Raw genomic sequence first — 17,024 nt, 5'->3', positions numbered from 1 at the left:
GGATTGGGGATGGGTTTTTTAATGAGGGGAAAAATAGATGAATGTTTATTTCTATATATATATTATAGTTTTATTATTTGAGATCCGGCCTGTGTTGAAACATACAGATATATTGAGAAATTGGAATTTATATACATAGATCAAGATATATATTATGAATTATACCGCCATGTCATGATATATCTCGATTCATAGGAGTTTATAGAGATATGGAAATGGATGGGGATATATTAAGATATAGGGACCCAGGTGGCGCTGTGGGTTAAAAACCACAGAGTCTAGGACTTGCTGATCAGAAAGTTGGTGGTTCGAATCCCTGCGACGGAGTGAGCTCCCACATCAAAGTGCAAGTAGATAAATAGGCGGGAAGGTAAACGGCGTTTCCGTGTGCTGCTCTGGTTCGCCAGAAGCAGCTTTGTCATGCTGGCCACATGACCCGGAAGCTGTCTGCGGACAAACGCTGGCTCCCTCGGCCTATAGAGCGAGATGAGCACTGCAACCCCAGAGTCGGACACGACTGGACCTGATGGTCAGGGGCCCCTTTACCTTTTATATTAAGATCTATATTGCGATGTAAGGCTATACTGAGAAATATATTGATATTTATAAATATCGAGATATATTGAGATAGCAAGGATATATCGAGCTATATATTGAGATTTAAAGGGATATCTTGAGATAAATATTGAGATTTATAGGGGTATATAGAAATAGCTACTGAGCTTTATAGAGATATATTGAGATTTATAGAGATTGAGAAACATTGGAGTATATAGAGATATATGGAGATATATATCGCGATATATTGCGATATTGAAATTTATAGGGCTATATTGAGATTCATATTGAGATTTATAGGGATTTATAGGGATATGTAGATAAAGATATTAAGAAACATTGGGGTTTATACCGAGATTTATAGAGATATTGAGATTTAGAGGGATATATTGAGATACATATTGAGATTAATAGGGATATACAGTGGAACCTTGGTTTATGAACACCTCGGTTTACGAATTTTCGGTTTACGAACGCCGCGGACCCATCTGGAACGGATTAATTCACTTTCCATTACTTTCAATGGGAAAGTTCGCTTCAGTTTATGAACGCTTCAGTTTATGAACAGACTTCCGGAACCAATTACACCCATACTTCGGGTTAAGTACAATTCAGGTTGAGTACTCTGCGGACCCGTCTGGAATGGATTAATCCACTTTCAATTACTTTCAATGGGAAAGTTCGCTTCAGTTTATTAACGCTTCAGTTTAAGTACTCTGCGGACCGTCTGGAACAGATTAGTCCACTTTCCATTACTTTCAATGGGAAAGTTCGCTTCAGTTTATGAACGCTTCAGTTTATGAACAGACTTCCGGAACCAATTGTGTTCATAAACTGAGGTACCACTGTATTGAGATACCTACTGAGCTTTATAGAGATTCTAATTTTCCGAGTTTCACCTGTCAATCGCCTTTGCTTTTTTTTTTTTGCAAGCATTGGAAAGTTTGCAAATGCTGAAAAGAACCAGATTTGTAAAAGGGGTGCGATCATTTCGATTGCATCCACATCCACATCCACATTGCTTTTTGCTCTTTTTTTTGCAAACGGCTGGAAGTCTGCAAATAAACTTGATTTGCAAGGGCGTCGAGATTTGCACACGAGGAATGCGGCCAGTCCAACTTTGGGCAGGGCTCGTTTGCCTCTCGAAAGGAATTCGAACGCAGCTCTGCCTGGCTGCCTGTTCTCTTTGCGGCTCCTGAGCAGGATGGCAGACAACCCCAAGCTCCAGCTCTTTGTCAAGGTGAGATGTAAAATAAAATAAGATTCTTACATTGCAGGGACGGGTCAGACTGGATGACCCTGGGGTCCCTTTGAGATCAAAAACTCTATAATTTTTAGCTTGCATCGCAGGGGGTTGGGCTAGATGTGAAATGAAATGAAATACCTGTAAGTGAAACGAAATGAAATAAGATTCCTGCGTTGCAGGTGGTTTAGCTAGATGTAAGATCAGACAAAATAAAACAAAGTGAAATGAAATAACAGAAAGTGAAATGAAATAAAGAGAAAGAAAATAGAGTAAACCAGTGAAATGAAATGAAATAGAGTAAAAGGAGTAAAAGGCGGGAGGGAGGAAGAAACAGGGAGAAAGGAAGAAGGGGTAAGGTGAAGGGGAGGAAGGAAGGACAACACAATTTCCAATGGAAAGAGGAATGTCTAATAATAATAATAATAATAATAATAATAATAATAGCACAATAAAAAAAATCCTTCCAGCAGCACCTTAAAGACCAACTAAGTTTTTTTATTTTGGTATGAGCTGAAGATATCTGAATAAGTGTGCATGCACACGAAACTCTCATACCAAAATAAAAAACTTAGTTGGTCTTTAAGGTGCTGCTGGAAGTAATTTTTTTATTTTGTTTTGACTACGTCAGACCAACACGGCTACCCACCTATAATAATAATAGCAATCATCAAACATTGTGAAACATGAAAAGAATGGAAAGAAAGGGAGGGAGGAAAGAAGGAACAAAGGGAGAAAGGAAGAAGGGGTAAGGTGAAGGGGAGGAAGGAAGGAAGGAACACAATTTCCAATGGAAATAGGAAAATAATAATAATAATAATAATAATAATAATAATAATAATAATAATAGCAACCATCAACATTGTGAAACATGAAAGGAATGGAAAGAAAGGGTGGGAGGGAAGGAAGGAAAGGAGGGAGGAAGAAACGGGAAGAAGGGGATAAATGAAGGGGAGGGAAGGAAGGAAAGGAAATGAGAAAAGAAAGAAAGATAGAAAGGAAGAGGGAGGGAGGGAGGGTTTTAGCCTAAGGGGACCCTAGGGTCATCTAGCCAAACCCCGCTGCAATGTAGGTTCCGAGTTCCCACCCGGACCGGTTTGTGCCCCGCCCGGTCTCTGGAGGAACCAGTCCCTCTTGTCCTGGGGCTTTGTGTTTGAGTGCCGACCTGAACAGTTGGGGCAAGATAAAACTGGTGAGAGATAAAAGGGAGGGAGGGAACGAAGGAAAGGAGAGAAGGAATGAAAAGGAGAAAATGAATGCAGGGAGGAAGAAGGAAGGAAGGGAAGGAGAAAGGAAAGGGAGAGGGGGAGGGAAGAGGAAGGAAGGAAAAAGGAAAGAGGAAGGAAAAAGGAAGGATGAAGGAATGAATAGGGGATGGGAAGGAAAAAGGAAAGGACAAAGGAAGGGAAGGGGGAAGGGAAGTGGGAAGGAAGGAAGGAGAGGAAGGAAAAAGGAGAGGAAGGAAGGAAAAAGGAAAGGAGGAAGGAAGGAAGGAAGGAAGGAAGGAAGGAAGGAAGGAAGGAAGGAAGGAAAAGGAGGAAGGAAATAAGAAAGGGAGGGAAGGGACTGAAAGAGGGAAGGAAGGGGATGGAGGACAATGCCAGACCCTCCGTTTCTCCAATGAAAATAGGGATGTATAATAACAACAACAATAACAATAATAATAATAACAACAACAACAACAATAGCAATCATCATCACTGTGAACACACAAAAGGGAAGGAAGGAAGGAAGGAAAGGAGGAGGGAGGGAGGAAAGGAGGACGGAAAGAGGAAGGAGAAAAAGAAAGAAAGAGGAAATAAGTAGATTTGCCGTATTTAAGGATCAGGAAACACGTCCGGATTTGTCTACTTCCTTCCTCTTCCTGGTCTTTAGGCGAGCGAGGATGGTGAGAGTATCGGATCCTGCCCCTCTTGCCAACGGCTCTTCATGGTTCTTCTCCTCAAAGGGATCCCCTTCACGCTGACCACCGTGGATACCAAGAGGTAGGAAGGTGAGAAGAGGGAAGTGCTAGGGAAGGAAGGAAGGAAAGAAGGAAGGAGAAAAAGAAGGAAAATGAGGGAGGGAAGGAGAGAGAAAAAGAAGGGAGTAAAGGGAGGGAGGAATAAAAGGAAAGGGAGGGAGGGAAGGAAAGAGGGAGGGAATTGAGGGAGAAAGAGAAGGAAATGGAGGGAGGGAAGGGAAGGAATAAAGGGAGGGAGGGAGAAAATGAAGGGAGGGAAGGGAGGGAGGGAGGAAGAAAAGAAAGGAAATGAAGGGAGGGGAGGAGGGAGAAAAGGAAGGAGGGGAAGGAAGGAAGAGGGAGGGAATGGAGAAAGAAAAGGGAGTGAAGGAAGGAGGGAAGGGAAGGGACAGAATAGAAGGGAGGAAGGGAGGAGGGAAGGGAGGAAGAAAGAAAAGGAAGGAAGGGAGAAAAGGAGGGAGAAAAAGAAGGAAGGGAAGGGGGAGGGAGGGAAGGAAAGAGATGGAATGGAGGGAGAAAGAAATTGAAATGACGGGAGCGATGGGAGGGAGGGAAGGAAGGAAGGAAGGAAGGAAGGAAGGAAGGAAGGAAGGAAGGAAGGAAGGAAGGAAGGAAAAGAGGGAGGGAGGGATGGAATAGAGGGGGAAAGTCAAGGATAAAAATGAAGGGAAGAAAGGAGGGAGAAAAAGAAGGAACTGGAGGGAGGGAAAGAATGAGGGATGTAATGGAGGGAGAAAGGAAATGGAGGGAGGGAGGGAAGGGAAGGAATAGAAGGAAGGGAAGGAGGGAATGGAGGAAGAAAGAAAAGGAAGTAAATGGAAGGAAGGAGAAAAAGAAGGAAGGGGGAGGGAGGGAGGGAGGGAAGGAAAGAGATGGAATGGAGGGAGAAAGAAGAAGGAGGGAAGGAAGGAAGGGAGAGAGAAAGAAAAGAAAGGAAATGAAGGAAGGGAAGGCAGAAGGGAGGAAAGAAAGAAAAAGGAAGGAACAGAAGGAGGAAGGGGGGAAGGAAGAAAGGGCAGGGAGAAAAAAGGAGGAAATGGAGGGAGGGAAGACAGGGAAGGGAGGAAGAAAAGGAAGGAAGGAACTGAAGAGAGGGAAGGGAGGGAAGAAGAAAGGGAAAGAAAAGCGAGGGAAGGAGGAAAGGAAGGGAGGGAAGTGAGTGAGAAAGTTTGGGGTCCCAACCCCTTTCTTGCCCCGCCTCAGGTCCCTGGACGTGCTGAAGGATTTCGCACCCGGGGCCCAGCTCCCAGTGCTGCTGTGTGACGGCCAACCCAAAACCGACACTCTCCAGATTGAGGAGTTCCTGGAAGAGACCCTTGGGCCCCCCAAGTGAGTGTAAGGGGGTCAAAGGTCAGGTGGGGCGCCCCTCCTCCCCCAGCCATCCCAGCCCTGGAAAAGAGGGCCGGCGAACAAACAGTTTTTGAATTTCCCCTGGAAAACCATTGGTTAGCCCCCCCCCCCGAGAAAATTGGGGTGCTCCACCTCGAACCCAGCACCTACCCGACCCACCCCGTCTCCCCCCCTCAGATTCCCCAGCCTTGAAGTCCGGACAAGGGAGTCGGCAACGGCCGGTGACGATATCTTCCGCCGATTCTCAGCCTACATAAAGAACCCAGATCCGGGCCAGGACGAAGGTAGGGGAGTTCCAGGCGTGGGAGGGGGAGGAGCTGTGGGCGGGGTTCCGAGGCAGGAGGCAGAGCCCCGAATTCCCATGTGTGTGTGTCCTTCCCCCCCCCAGCCCTGCGGGGGAGGCTCCTCCGAGCTCTATGGGAGCTAGAGCACTACCTGGGTGCCCCGTTGGAGCACGAGGCGGGGCGAAGCCCCCGGGGCCCCTTCCTGGACGGCGATCACATGACCCTGGCTGACTGCCGGCTCCTGCCCAAGCTCCACACCGTCGATGTGAGTAGCACTTCCGGGGGGAGGTGGGATCCCGGGTCCGGGGCGCAACCTCTGACCCTGCCCCCTCCTCCCCGCAGGTGGTTTGCCATCATTACCGCCGGGAAGGGGTCCCCGGCGAAATGTGGGGCATCCGGCGCTACCTGGAGGCGGCCAGAGAGGCAAAGGAGTTCCGGTACTCCTGCCCGGACGGGGAGGAGCTTGTCCGGGCATACCGGGAAGTCGTCCGGCCGGAGTAGGGGCGCAAGGGGGCCAGCCAGGACCCCGAGGGTGGTCCACGGTCTGGGGGAGCTCGGCTGATGTAGCAGTGGGGCGCGGGGAACGATCCGGGACCCTGCGGGTGCCCCCCATCCCGGGGGACTCGAGGATGAGATCCTGACAGCAGTGACCCACAGTGCAGCGTGGCTCAAGGACCCCAGCCGCGGCGACCCCCCCTCCACCTTGGGGTTCGAGGCGAAGAAGATGCAGCCGAGATGGGAGAATTCCACCCTGCAAGCAAACTGGAAATACTGGAATATCAGCAGAGAATATGTTTAAAGCAAGTGTGCGTTTAAATATATTTGATATTGGCCGAGTATATGTTTAAAGCAGGTGAATAAATCAGTTGTTCAATAGACTTCAATTCACTCTTCTTCATTAAATCAAATTAATCTGGAATATGCAGGAAAGAAGGAACAAAATAAATCGAAGGAACCGCAGAAAATGGTTGTAAAACGACTGAAATGTAAATATTTGAAAATCAGGAATAAAATGATTAATAGCATTTTTGAGAGCCAGTGTGGTGTAGTGGTTAAGAGCGGTAGACTCGTAATCTGGGGAACCAGGTTCGCGTCTCCGCTCCTCCACATGCAGCTGCTGGGTGACCTTGGGCTAGTCACACTTCTCTGAAGTCTCTCAGCCCCACCCACCTCACAGGGTGTCTGTTGTGGGGGAGGAGGGGAAAGGAGATTGTTAGCCGCTTTGAGACTCCTTCGGGTAGTGATAAAGCGGGATATCAAATCCAAACTCTTCTTCTTCTTCTTCTTCTAGCAATAATAGCAGCAGCAGCAGCAGCAGCAGCAACAACAACAACAAAACACACACACATTAAAACCAGCTGGCGGCTCTTCGGGAATCAGGCGTCTTCAAAATCTACCCCAGTCGGAGTCTTCTTCCTAAGAGGAAAAATAGGTATATATAATAATAATATAAATAAAATAAGATTGATAATAATTATCATCACCATAAAATGAATAACAATAATAAAAATATAAAGAGAATAATATTGATAATAATGATCACCATCATAAAATTAAAATAAAATGAACAATCATAATATATAATAATAGTAATAATACAAATAAAATAATATCAATAATAATGATTACCATCATAAAATTAAAATGAATATTAATAATGTATAATAAAGTGTAAATAAAATAATATAGATATAATATAGATAATATCATCATCATCATAACATTAAGATATAATTAATATATATATAAATAATAATATAAGTAAAACAATATTGATAATTATCATAAAATTAAAATAAAATGAATAATAATATATAATACGGTATATAATAATAATAACATAACAACAATAAAAAATAAAACCAAAATAAATAAGAACAACATCTAATTTTCTGATTCCGGTGGGGTTGGAACAATGGTGGTGGGGGGGGCAGCTGTCCCTGGAAAAATTACCGGATGAATCCAGGATTGATGAGCGATTCTCCGGGCAGCTTCCTCTTGCCGGCTGCTTGTCCGACACCAGATCCCGCCTGGCGCCTTCCTGAACTTGGCTCTGCAAGCAGGAGAAAAATCCGGCGTTTTCAAATATGTATCCGCGCGCCCCCCCAAGCCATTACAGAGAGAGGGAAAAGGGACATTGTAAAGACCCCATTGTCAATACAATGGCAAAGCGAAATGCCAGTGTGGAGAGAGGGCAAAGTGAAATTATAATGCAGAGAGAGGGCAAAGCGAGATGACAGTGCAGAGAGAGGGCAAAGCGAGATGACAGTGCAGAGAGAGGGCAAAGCAAGATGCCAATGCGGAGAGAGGGGAAAGTGAAATGCCAGTTTGGAGAGAGGGGGCAAAGTGATATGCCAATGCGGAGAGAGGGCAATGTGAAATGCCAGTGTGGAGAGAGGGCAAAGTGAAATGCCAGTGCGGAGAGAGGGCAAAGTGAAATGCCAGTGTGGAGAGAGGGCAAAGTGAGATGCCTGTGTGGAGAGAGGGAAAGAGAGATGCCTGTGCGGAGAGAGGGCAAAGTGAAAGGCCAGTGCGGAGAGAGGGCAAAGTGAAATGCCAGTGCGGAGAGAGCACAAAGCGAAATGCCAGTGCGGAGAGAGCGCAAAGTGAAATGCCAATGCGGAGAGAGCGTAAAACAAAATGGATCCGCCCCCCCATGCCAATTTGGAGAGAGGGCAAAGCGAAATGGTTCTGCCCCCCAATGCCAATACAGAGAGAGGGCAAAGCGACATTGTAAAGGCCCCATTGCCAATACGGAGAGAGGGCAAAGCAAATTGGTTCTGCCCCCTCAATGCCAATGTGAAGAGAGGGCAAAGCAAATTATTTCTGCCCCAATGCCAATATAGAGAGGGCAAACAAAATGGTTCTGCCCCCCATGGCCAACACACACACACACACACACACACACACACACACACACACACACACTATATGTGTATACCGGTACATACATATATATCTATATATATAGAAATGTAAAAATCGTGAAAGTGCGTGTTCCACTTTTCTCCGTAACCGCTTGACTGATCGTCCTGAAATTTTGACACAACGATCCAGGCCACTCCCCGAGCATTGTTGGAAAAGAAAATTCCTCAAATCTCACACCTGGGCAGATATATACCTGGTTTTCCACCTAGTCAAACAGCGCCCTCAAGTGGCGTTATTCCCTCAGCTCCTCCTCCTACACCCCCTCCCTTCCTGTGAAATCTACACCACACCCACAAACCAAATAATGACACCATCAACCAAGCAACTGAAACCACCAAGGCGGACATTATCAGACCCCCTAGGCCCCTGCCAGGCTGCTGGGCCCCACTAGGCCCGGGGGGGGGGGAGAGGACAAGCGCATGGATCGCAGGTCGCAGCACGGCCTTTGTTTTATGTAGGCCCCTGCCAGGCCCCCACTAGGCCCGGGGGGGGGATAACCCACAGCAACACACTTGGGGGCACGGCAAGGGGTTTTTACTTTACAATTTAGCACCACTACCCCCCCCCAAATCCCCCACCAAATAACCACAAGACAAAAATAAATACCACCCTTCAAAACCTCATGAGATACGCCAGTCACAGAGGGGGGGGGACAAACAGAATAGCTCACGGATCGGGACACGTGGGGGCAGTCACAGGAATTAGCCACAACAACGCGCCACACCCACAAACCCCGCCTCCGCCACGAGATCCTGTAAAAAAGGGGGACTCTGAGGCTCAGGAATCTGAAGGGGGTATATTACCCTCCATTTGACATACTAACAGGACGATCGGTCAAGCGGTTACGGAGAAAAGTGGAACACGCACTTTCACGATTTTTACATTTATATATAAATATAGATATATATTCACACACATACACACACACACATATAATGTCTTAATTTTATTTATTTATTTATCAATCATTTATCAAAGAGTGTGTGTATATATGCACACTGCACACACACACACAATTTTTGATAAATGATAAATAAATTAACAACAACAACAACAATGTGGGGAAGCGCCTCCTTTTGACCATGGCAGGGCATTACCAGGCGCAAAGGGACTCCGGCCCGTTTGGATGTCCTTCCTGGGGCTCCCAAGCAGCGGCGCAGCGGCAGAAGAAACAGCACCTTCTGCGGAAACAAATTGGCAGATACTAAGAGGGATGTTGGTTCCGCTCAGATAAGAATAAGACTAAGACTAAGAGTAATAATAATAATAATTTCCCAGTGGTACCTCGTTTTATGAACACAATTGGTTCCGGAAGTCTGTTCATAAACTGAAGCATTCATAAACTGAAGCAAACTTTCCCATTGAAAGTAATGGAAAGTGGATTAATCCGTTCCAGGCGGTCTGCGGAGTAACCGTTCATAAACTGAAGCGAACTTTTCAATTGAAAGTAATGGAAAGTGGATTAATCCGTTCCAGATGGGTCCGCGAAGTACTTAAACTGAAGCGTTCATAAACTGAAACATGGGTGTAATTGGTTCCGGAAGTCTGTTCATAAACTGAAGCGTTCATAAACTGAAGCGAACTTTCCCATTAAAAGTAATGGAAAGTGAATTAATCCGTTCCAGATGGGTCCGCGGCGTTCATAAACCGAAAATTCATAAACCGAGGTGTTCATAAACCGAGGTTCCACTGTAATAATAATAATAATAATAATAATAATAATAATAATAATCCCCGCTCCGCAATTTAAGGAAAAGTAACTTTTCTATTTCATCACGTCCGTTGTCACTCCGAAACAGAAAGGGGAGATAATGGTTCCATTGGTTCCATTAAAATATTGATGATGATGATGATAATAATAATAATAACAACAACAACAATTATTATTCTCCTTGTACCGCGCCCATCTGGATGGGTTTCCCAATTAATAATAATAATAGTAATAATAATAATAATAACAATAATAATTTTATTCCTTATACCCCGCCCATCTCGATGGGTTTTGCAATTAATTATAATTATAACAACAATAATTATATTCCTTATATCCCTGCCATCTGAATGAGTTTCCCAATTAGCAACAACAATTTTATTCCTTATTCCATCTGCATGGGTTTCCCAACATGGGCGGCCATATTGGAACCACTTGGAAAGGAAATGACACGGCCCAGGAATGTCCTTCGCCCGTCCCCTCCTAGGGTGGGGCTAGATGACCGCCAGGGACCCTTCCTGCCTTGACCTTCCTGGGAAATTTCGGGAACAAACCTCTGAGACGCTTTTCCAGCTCTCGCACCCGCACCGCCAAGCCGAAGACGAGCTCCCGAACTCGCTCCCGGGCCTCAGAGGCGGGGTCTTTGTGCAGGTCGAGGGTCAAGCTTTCCTGGCCATCTTGGAAAGTCAGGGTGGCCTCGCTATCCCGGACGGATAAAGCGGGAGTCTGGCTCTCGAAGGCGTCTCTGCGGAGAACAGAGCCTTAAAGGTTTCCCATTATCTCCCATTACAATTCGTTACCCGAAACCATCCCTGAATACTAATAATACTAAGAATATGAATAATAATAATAATAATAATTAAAATGATGGTGATGATTAATATTATTCAGGGATGGTTTCGGGTAACAAATTGAATTATAATTATATATATATACTACTACTACTACTACTACTACTATTCAGGGATAATTGTATTATAATCTATTGTAATTGTAATATAATTATCCCTGAATAGTAGTACTAGTAACAACAACAACAACAACAATTATTATTATTATTATTATTATTATTATTATTCAGGGATTGTTTCAGGTAACAAATTTTATTATAATTATATAAATATATAATTATAATTATATAATTATATATAATTACCTAATTATAATATACTTCATCACCTGAAACTATCCCATAATGATAATAATAATAATAATAATAATAATAATAATAATAATAATAATTCAGGGAAATAATTATAATGAATTACAATCAATTATAATTATAATTAATTGTATTATAATAATTGTAATTATACCCCACCCATCTGGCTGGATTTCCCCAGGTGGATTTCCACAATCTAAAGCATTTATGTGCTTTTAATTATATATATTAAAAAATCCAACATTTTGAAGGGAGCAGGTCTAAGACCCCGGAAGAAGCATTTAAATGGGGACCCACTTGAGTCGAGAAATCCGGTTGTCGGAAGAAACTGGCCCGTCCAGAGACAGCTGCAAAAGAAATGGGAAAGCTTAGTCGGGGAGCCGAGCAAGAGCTTGAAAGAGCAGGGATATATTAAAAAAATATAAAAAATAGGCAAGTCAAACAATCAGGTACATTAAATAAATTAATAATAATAATAATAATGATAAATGATAAGGGACGTCGAAAAACAGGTAAGCCAAACAATCAGGGAGGTTTAGTCATCATCATCATCATCATCATAATAGATGTCAAAAAAGGCATCTAAAACAATTTAATAATAATAATAATAATAATAATAATAATAATAATAATAATAATAAATGCTCTTTCTTCCCGGGCCGAATCATTTCAATTGCAACTGAACCTCCGTTGCGTTTGCAAGATTTGCTCCCCCAAATTGTTGCTCTTACGTTTCCCCCGTGCAAAGCAACGTCGCCGCTCCAGGAATCACAAGCATTTGTGACGCTGCGGGGAAAGGAGGAAAGGGTTAAAAGGTGGGGCTTTATAGAAGCAGCATAACAACAACAACAACAATTCCCCCTTTTTTGCTGTTTGCAAGGAGCCAATTTCACCAATGCAATGGAAGATCCAATTGCAATTGAAATTATTGCATCCCAACTTGCAAATCAGGACCGTTCTCTACATTGGCAAACTAATAAAATATAGAATATATAAAATATAAATATATATAGTATTTAAAATATAATAAATATAAAATATAAAATATAAATAAAATATAGAAATACTAAATATTTATAAAATAAATTATAAAACAAAATATAATATAAAAGAAATATAAAATAAATAAATTATAAAACAAAATATAATATAATATGAATATAAAATAAAATAAAATAAATATATAATAAAATGAAATAAATGAAATAACTAATAAATCAAAACAAAACAAAAATAATCAAAACAAAAAAAATTGGGAGATCCCATCCCATTGCAATTGAAATTATTCCATCTCCCATTGCAAATTGGGGGAAGTACACCTGGGGGGGGGGGTACAAGAATATCAAATTGCAACCATTGCTTCTTGCTGCAAAAAGGGGGAAGTCTGGCAATGCAGAGAAAAAAATTACAGTATTCCACCCTCCATTGCAAATCGTGTCATTCTCGACATTTGCAAACTTTTTGCTGTTTGCAAGGAGCACATCTCATCAATGCAATGGGAGATCCAATTGCAAAACTTTCCCCAAATCCAGCTGAAAATGCAAAGTATTGTGAGGCTAGAGATGTTGCCTCTCTAGCCAGATTTGCAACGTTGCTTTTGATTGCAAATGTGGAGAATAAAATGATGTGCAATGAAGGCTGCAATAATATCCAATTGCAACCGCTGCTCCTTATTGCAAACAGCAGGAAGTCTGCAAATGTTTTGCAAGAGGGCTGGAATGATTTCCGATTGCAACTGCTGCTTCTGATTACAAACAGCGGGAAGTCTGCAAATGTGGAGAATAAAATTATGTCTGCAAATTTGGCAATGGAGGAGGAATAATTTGCATTGCAGCTGAATTATTGCAAGCAGCCGAAAGTCTCTGCAAATGTGCAAAATAAAATTATGTGCAACAGGGGGCTGCAATAATTCCCAATTGTAACTGCCCTTTGCAACTCACTGGAACCGGATTGAGCCTTCGTTGCAGCTGCAGAAGCAGAGGAAACTCTGGGCTTCATGTTGCACCAAGTGGAAAATCCCAATTTCTTCCATTGGCACCTAAGGGAGACAAGGCACCCAGTCTCCTGTCCGTCTGCAGAGCAAGGAAGCAAAGCCTCCCTCCTTTTGCAGACTACAATTCCCAGCATCCCTCCCCTGGCCGCAAGGGCTGATGGGAGTGTTGCTCCCAAAGCGACCTGCAGAGGGCGCTGCTACGTTGCAAGCGGATCCAATGTTGCTTTTCCTTGCTAAAAGAGGGAAGGCTGGAAATTTTGGGAAGGAAAGCAATTTGCAAAACATTACAAGCGGATCCAAGTTGGTTTTCCTTGCAAAAAGCGGGAAGGTTGCAAATGTGGGGAAGGAAAGCAATTTGCAAAACATTGCAAGCAGACCCCTGTTGCTTTTCCATGCAAAAGGTGTATTAAAAAAGCAGATTTTGTTTATTACAAGTGGGAAAGCTGCAAATCCTGGGAATGAAAGCAATTTGCAAAACATTGCAAGCAGATCTCTGTTGCTTTTCCTTGCAAAAAGTGGGAAGGCTGGAAATGTATTGAGAATGAACCCAATTTGCAAAAGGGCTGGGATATTTGCATTGCAACTGGATCTCCGCCACACTTCTTTTTGCAAACAGTGGAACATCTGCAAATATGGCAATGGAGGAGGAATCATAACCACAGCCCAAAAGATTATTGGTCATCCTCTCCCATCTCTGGAAGAACTATACAACTCCCATTGCCTTAAAAAAAGCAAATAATATTTTACAGGATTCATCTCATCCTGGATATAAGGTAGTCTTTTTGCACCGTTGCCTTCGGGCAAGAGATACAGAACAATTAAATCAAGAACAAATCTGTTATGTATTAGTGTATATAGTTTTCCCTCAGGTCCTCAGGTCCTTGACAGTTGTTTTAGGAGGGCACTTTAGGAGGGAACTTTGAATTATGTTTGATACATTGTTTGAGCCAGCCTCTATAAAAGCAGGCCAGCTCGGCAATGCAGTTCAGTTCTGTTCCAGCTTCCAAATAAAGAGCTGCTTTGGAGAGATTGCTGTGTCGTCTGCTATGCTTACCCACAACTTAACACTGGCGACGAGGATGGGATTGAAGGACAGCAGAGCACAGCCAAAATCGGACATGCAATGAGTTGATCACTGAGCGAAATCACTGAGCGAAATCACTGAGCGAAATCACATTCAGAGCTGACCATTCTGGCTAGAGCACTGTGCGCCCTCCATCGCCATCCACGTAGGCATCACATCGGAACCATGGCTTCATTTGTGCCTCTACTGCCGTTCGCACCAGCCTCTGAATCATGGGACACGTACCTTGCTCGGTTTGCTTGCTTCCTCCAAGCAAATGCGCTGACAGCGGTGTCTGATGAGCGGAAGCGGGGTCTCTTCCTCAGTCTATGCGGCCCCGAGGTATTTGAGACAGCCCGGGCCTTGGTTGCACGTCTAGCCGTCGAGGAAGCGCCATGGGACACGCTCCAAGAGAAGCTCCGTACCCACTACGCGCCCAAGCCATCTAAAATTGCTGCCTGCCACGCCTTCTACCACAGGAACCAGGCCGAGGGGGAGTCCATCAGCAATTACATTGCTGCTCTTAGGAAGGCCGCCCTACATTGTGAGTTCCGGGACCTTGACAACGCCCTGATGGATCAAGTCGTCTGCGGAATCCGGAACATCCGTCTGCAGCGGCGCCTCCTCGCCAAGCCAGACCTCACGCTACAGAAGGCCATGGAGGAGGCCGCAGCCCAGGAGATCCGCAAGGCCAGCAGCCCACACTCCACTAAGAAGCCAATTCAGGTGCACCACGAGGAGGTTAGCAGCCACGAGACTTCTTATTCAGAAGACGACGTGCACCAAACCAAGCGAGAGCATAGAAAATTTAAATCAAAGCCCAATGACCAATCAGCTTGTGCCGGTTGTGGAGGCCGCCATGCCCATGTTAAGTGCCGATTCAGGGACATAATCTGTCGGCGGTGTTCAAAAAAGGGACACATTGAGAAGGTATGCCGGTCAGCTCCGTCTGACACGCCCCCTTCACCACTTCGCAAGGCCAAGTCTTCACTCCGGTCCACCAACGAAAGCTGTTTCGCACTAACCAACTGCCACTGCTCGTCAGGAACCTCGATTGGACAAGCCAACTCACTGACACAACGCAAGCTACACATCACGGTGCTCATCGAAGGAGATCCGTGTGATATGAAGATCAACACCGGGTCTGCCATGTCCACCGTGTCCTGGAACACACTCAAAAGATTTCTGCCCAGACTGTTGAAAAGGCAACTTGACCAGCACTCCGTACATCTCAGAGACTACCAGGGAAATGACATTCCCGTAGTAGGCATCGGCAGGTTCTGGGTTGCCTTCAAAGAATTCTCGGGCCTGCTCCGACTGGTGGTGGTTGAAGGTCCACGTCCTAGCCTCCTAGGGCTAGAATGGTTTGATGCCCTCAGCATGGAAGTCACCGGCATCAACAGCATCTCCAATGCTGAAACAGAGGCCCTCATCAAAGCCTTTGCCGAGGTTTTTGATGGCACCCTGGGCCAATACACGGGCACACCCATATCTTTCAGCTTGGATCCACAAGTCGCCCCTGTTGTGTCGTGGCTTAAGAAGTCCAGATACGCATCTTCAATAGACAGTTCTTTATTCAGGGCAAAACAGGACTGACTCTGAGGGCAGGAAGGCTACATTTATAGGGACAGGGAACTAGCTAGAAAGGGATACATTTTGGAGGGAACAATATCAGGCAATCACAGTGCTGCCTTTTGGAGGGAACCAATAAGACAGAGGATCCAAATACAGCAGCTTAAATGAACCAATAGTAGCTGAACCAAAAGGCAGTTACTTTACCCTAAAGCACATACAGACAATAGTAATGCAGATATAAAATCCTTTGACTCAATACACAACACCCCCCCGCACCATGTTGACACTATGTACAAAATCGTTCAAGTGTTGCGGTGGTCTCCGAATCCTGCTGGATCGCCTGACCACCGGCGTAGCATCCCTAGGCCTATCCGTGGTCAGGCTTCCCTCGCCAGCAACTTCCGGTACTTCAGCGGGTACGGTTTCACTAGTCAATTCCCTAGACTCACTAGTTATCACCGGGTCCGGTCCACCTGTGGTGGTCTCAGCTTCCTGACTCTCTGAGTCCTCCACCTCCTGTAGCCCTGGGCCTACCTGGCTTGGCGGCGGTGACTCACTGATCGCAGGCAGAGTTGTTTGCGACTCCTCCCCACCAGCATTAACCCTGCTAGGAGCCCGGCGCCTCAGCTGGTCAATGTGGCGGCGCATAACCCTGCCATCCTCCAAGGTTACAAAATATGACACTGGCCCGCTGGGCCGCGTAACCACACCTGGTACCCATGTTGGCCCCCTGGCATAGTTCCGGACCCAAACCAACTCCTCCGATGTCAGGTATCGTGTTTTGTCGGCCTCAATGGCAGGTGGCTCTCGTGCAGAGCGGGCGGGCACCTTGTCGGGGTGAACGAAGTCCAGAATTGTGGCTAGCCTTCTTCCCATTAATAGTTCTGCCGGTGACTTGCCCGTGGATACACACGGTGTTGTGTGCTGCAGGTGTTGTGTGCTTGCAATGCGGGCAGACCAGTCCCCTTCCAGAAGACGTGCTACCGATTCCTTGGCTGTGCGCACCATCCGTTCGGCTTGTCCATTCGAGGACGGGTGGAAAGGCGCAGAAGTGACCCCTCTAATTAAATTATCAGCCAAAAACGCCCTGAACTCGTGGGACACAAATGCTGCCCCGTTGTCTGACACAATGGTTTCGGGTAGCCCGTGGGTCGCGAACAATTTGCGGAGGACCTTGACCACGGCAGCTGACGT

The 17,024-nt window shown here is 45.1% G+C and overlaps 3 protein-coding genes across 5 annotated transcripts; 2 read left to right on the top strand and 1 right to left on the bottom strand.

Moving 5' to 3' along the window:
• The first annotated feature begins 287 nt into the window (after positions 1-287).
• On the top strand, positions 288-6,276 carry CLIC3 (CLIC family member 3). The gene is made up of 6 exons (XM_035112806.3): positions 288-1,798; positions 3,677-3,786; positions 4,968-5,093; positions 5,292-5,398; positions 5,503-5,663; positions 5,741-6,276. Exons 1-6 carry the CDS (start codon positions 1,763-1,765, stop codon positions 5,897-5,899), a joined length of 699 nt encoding a protein of 232 aa, XP_034968697.2. The 5' UTR covers positions 288-1,762; the 3' UTR covers positions 5,900-6,276.
• Positions 6,189-13,424, bottom strand: PAXX (PAXX non-homologous end joining factor). 3 transcript variants are annotated; one of them, XM_088665043.1, is made up of 8 exons: positions 13,140-13,424; positions 11,931-11,985; positions 11,497-11,546; positions 10,592-10,798; positions 9,424-9,507; positions 7,352-7,451; positions 6,692-6,814; positions 6,189-6,423 (listed from the first exon to the last, which is right to left on the bottom strand). In XM_088665043.1, exons 1-7 carry the CDS (start codon positions 13,324-13,326, stop codon positions 6,775-6,777), a joined length of 723 nt encoding a protein of 240 aa, XP_088521169.1. In that variant the 5' UTR covers positions 13,327-13,424; the 3' UTR covers positions 6,189-6,423; positions 6,692-6,774. The 3 variants fall into 3 exon arrangements, with proteins under 3 accessions (XP_088521169.1, XP_088521170.1, XP_088521171.1); XM_088665044.1 differs by having other exon boundaries at positions 10,592-10,782; positions 13,140-13,333; XM_088665045.1 differs by lacking the exon at positions 10,592-10,798 and having other exon boundaries at positions 13,140-13,422.
• A 918-nt stretch (positions 13,425-14,342) lies between these two features.
• On the top strand, positions 14,343-15,851 carry LOC148686664 (uncharacterized). Its single transcript, XM_088665430.1, has one exon. The coding sequence runs from the start codon at positions 14,442-14,444 to the stop codon at positions 15,849-15,851; it is 1,410 nt and encodes a 469-aa protein (XP_088521556.1). The 5' UTR covers positions 14,343-14,441.
• The last annotated feature ends 1,173 nt before the right edge of the window (positions 15,852-17,024 follow it).

Source organism: Zootoca vivipara, chromosome Z2 (genome assembly GCF_965207765.1).
Source record: "Zootoca vivipara chromosome Z2, rZooViv2.hap1.1, whole genome shotgun sequence".
NCBI lineage: Eukaryota > Metazoa > Chordata > Lepidosauria > Squamata > Lacertidae > Zootoca > Zootoca vivipara.
The sequence above is the reverse complement of the archived record's forward strand: the minus strand, read 5'-3'. Positions and strand labels throughout refer to the sequence as shown.

What these genes read in the sequence shown, in the direction of transcription:
- CLIC3 (XM_035112806.3), top strand. Translation starts at nt 1,763, where the DNA reads ATGGCAGACAACCCCAAGCTCCAGCTCTTTGTCAAG. An exon ending in ACCACCGTGGATACCAAGAG is followed by an intron (nt 3,787 to 4,967) that starts GTAGGAAGGTGA and finishes GCCCCGCCTCAG; the next exon opens with GTCCCTGGACGTGCTGAAGG. An exon ending in CCAAGCTCCACACCGTCGAT is followed by an intron (nt 5,664 to 5,740) that starts GTGAGTAGCACT and finishes TCCTCCCCGCAG; the next exon opens with GTGGTTTGCCATCATTACCG.
- PAXX (XM_088665043.1), bottom strand. Translation starts at nt 13,326, where the DNA reads ATGCTGGGAATTGTAGTCTGCAAAAGGAGGGAGGCTTTGCTTCCTTGC. An exon ending in TTGCTTTGCACGGGGGAAAC is followed by an intron (nt 11,547 to 11,930) that starts GTAAGAGCAACA and finishes TTTCTTTTGCAG; the next exon opens with CTGTCTCTGGACGGGCCAGT. An exon ending in CCGGAGTCCCTTTGCGCCTG is followed by an intron (nt 7,452 to 9,423) that starts GTAATGCCCTGC and finishes TCCTGCTTGCAG; the next exon opens with AGCCAAGTTCAGGAAGGCGC.
- LOC148686664 (XM_088665430.1), top strand. Translation starts at nt 14,442, where the DNA reads ATGGCTTCATTTGTGCCTCTACTGCCGTTCGCACCAGCCTCTGAATCA.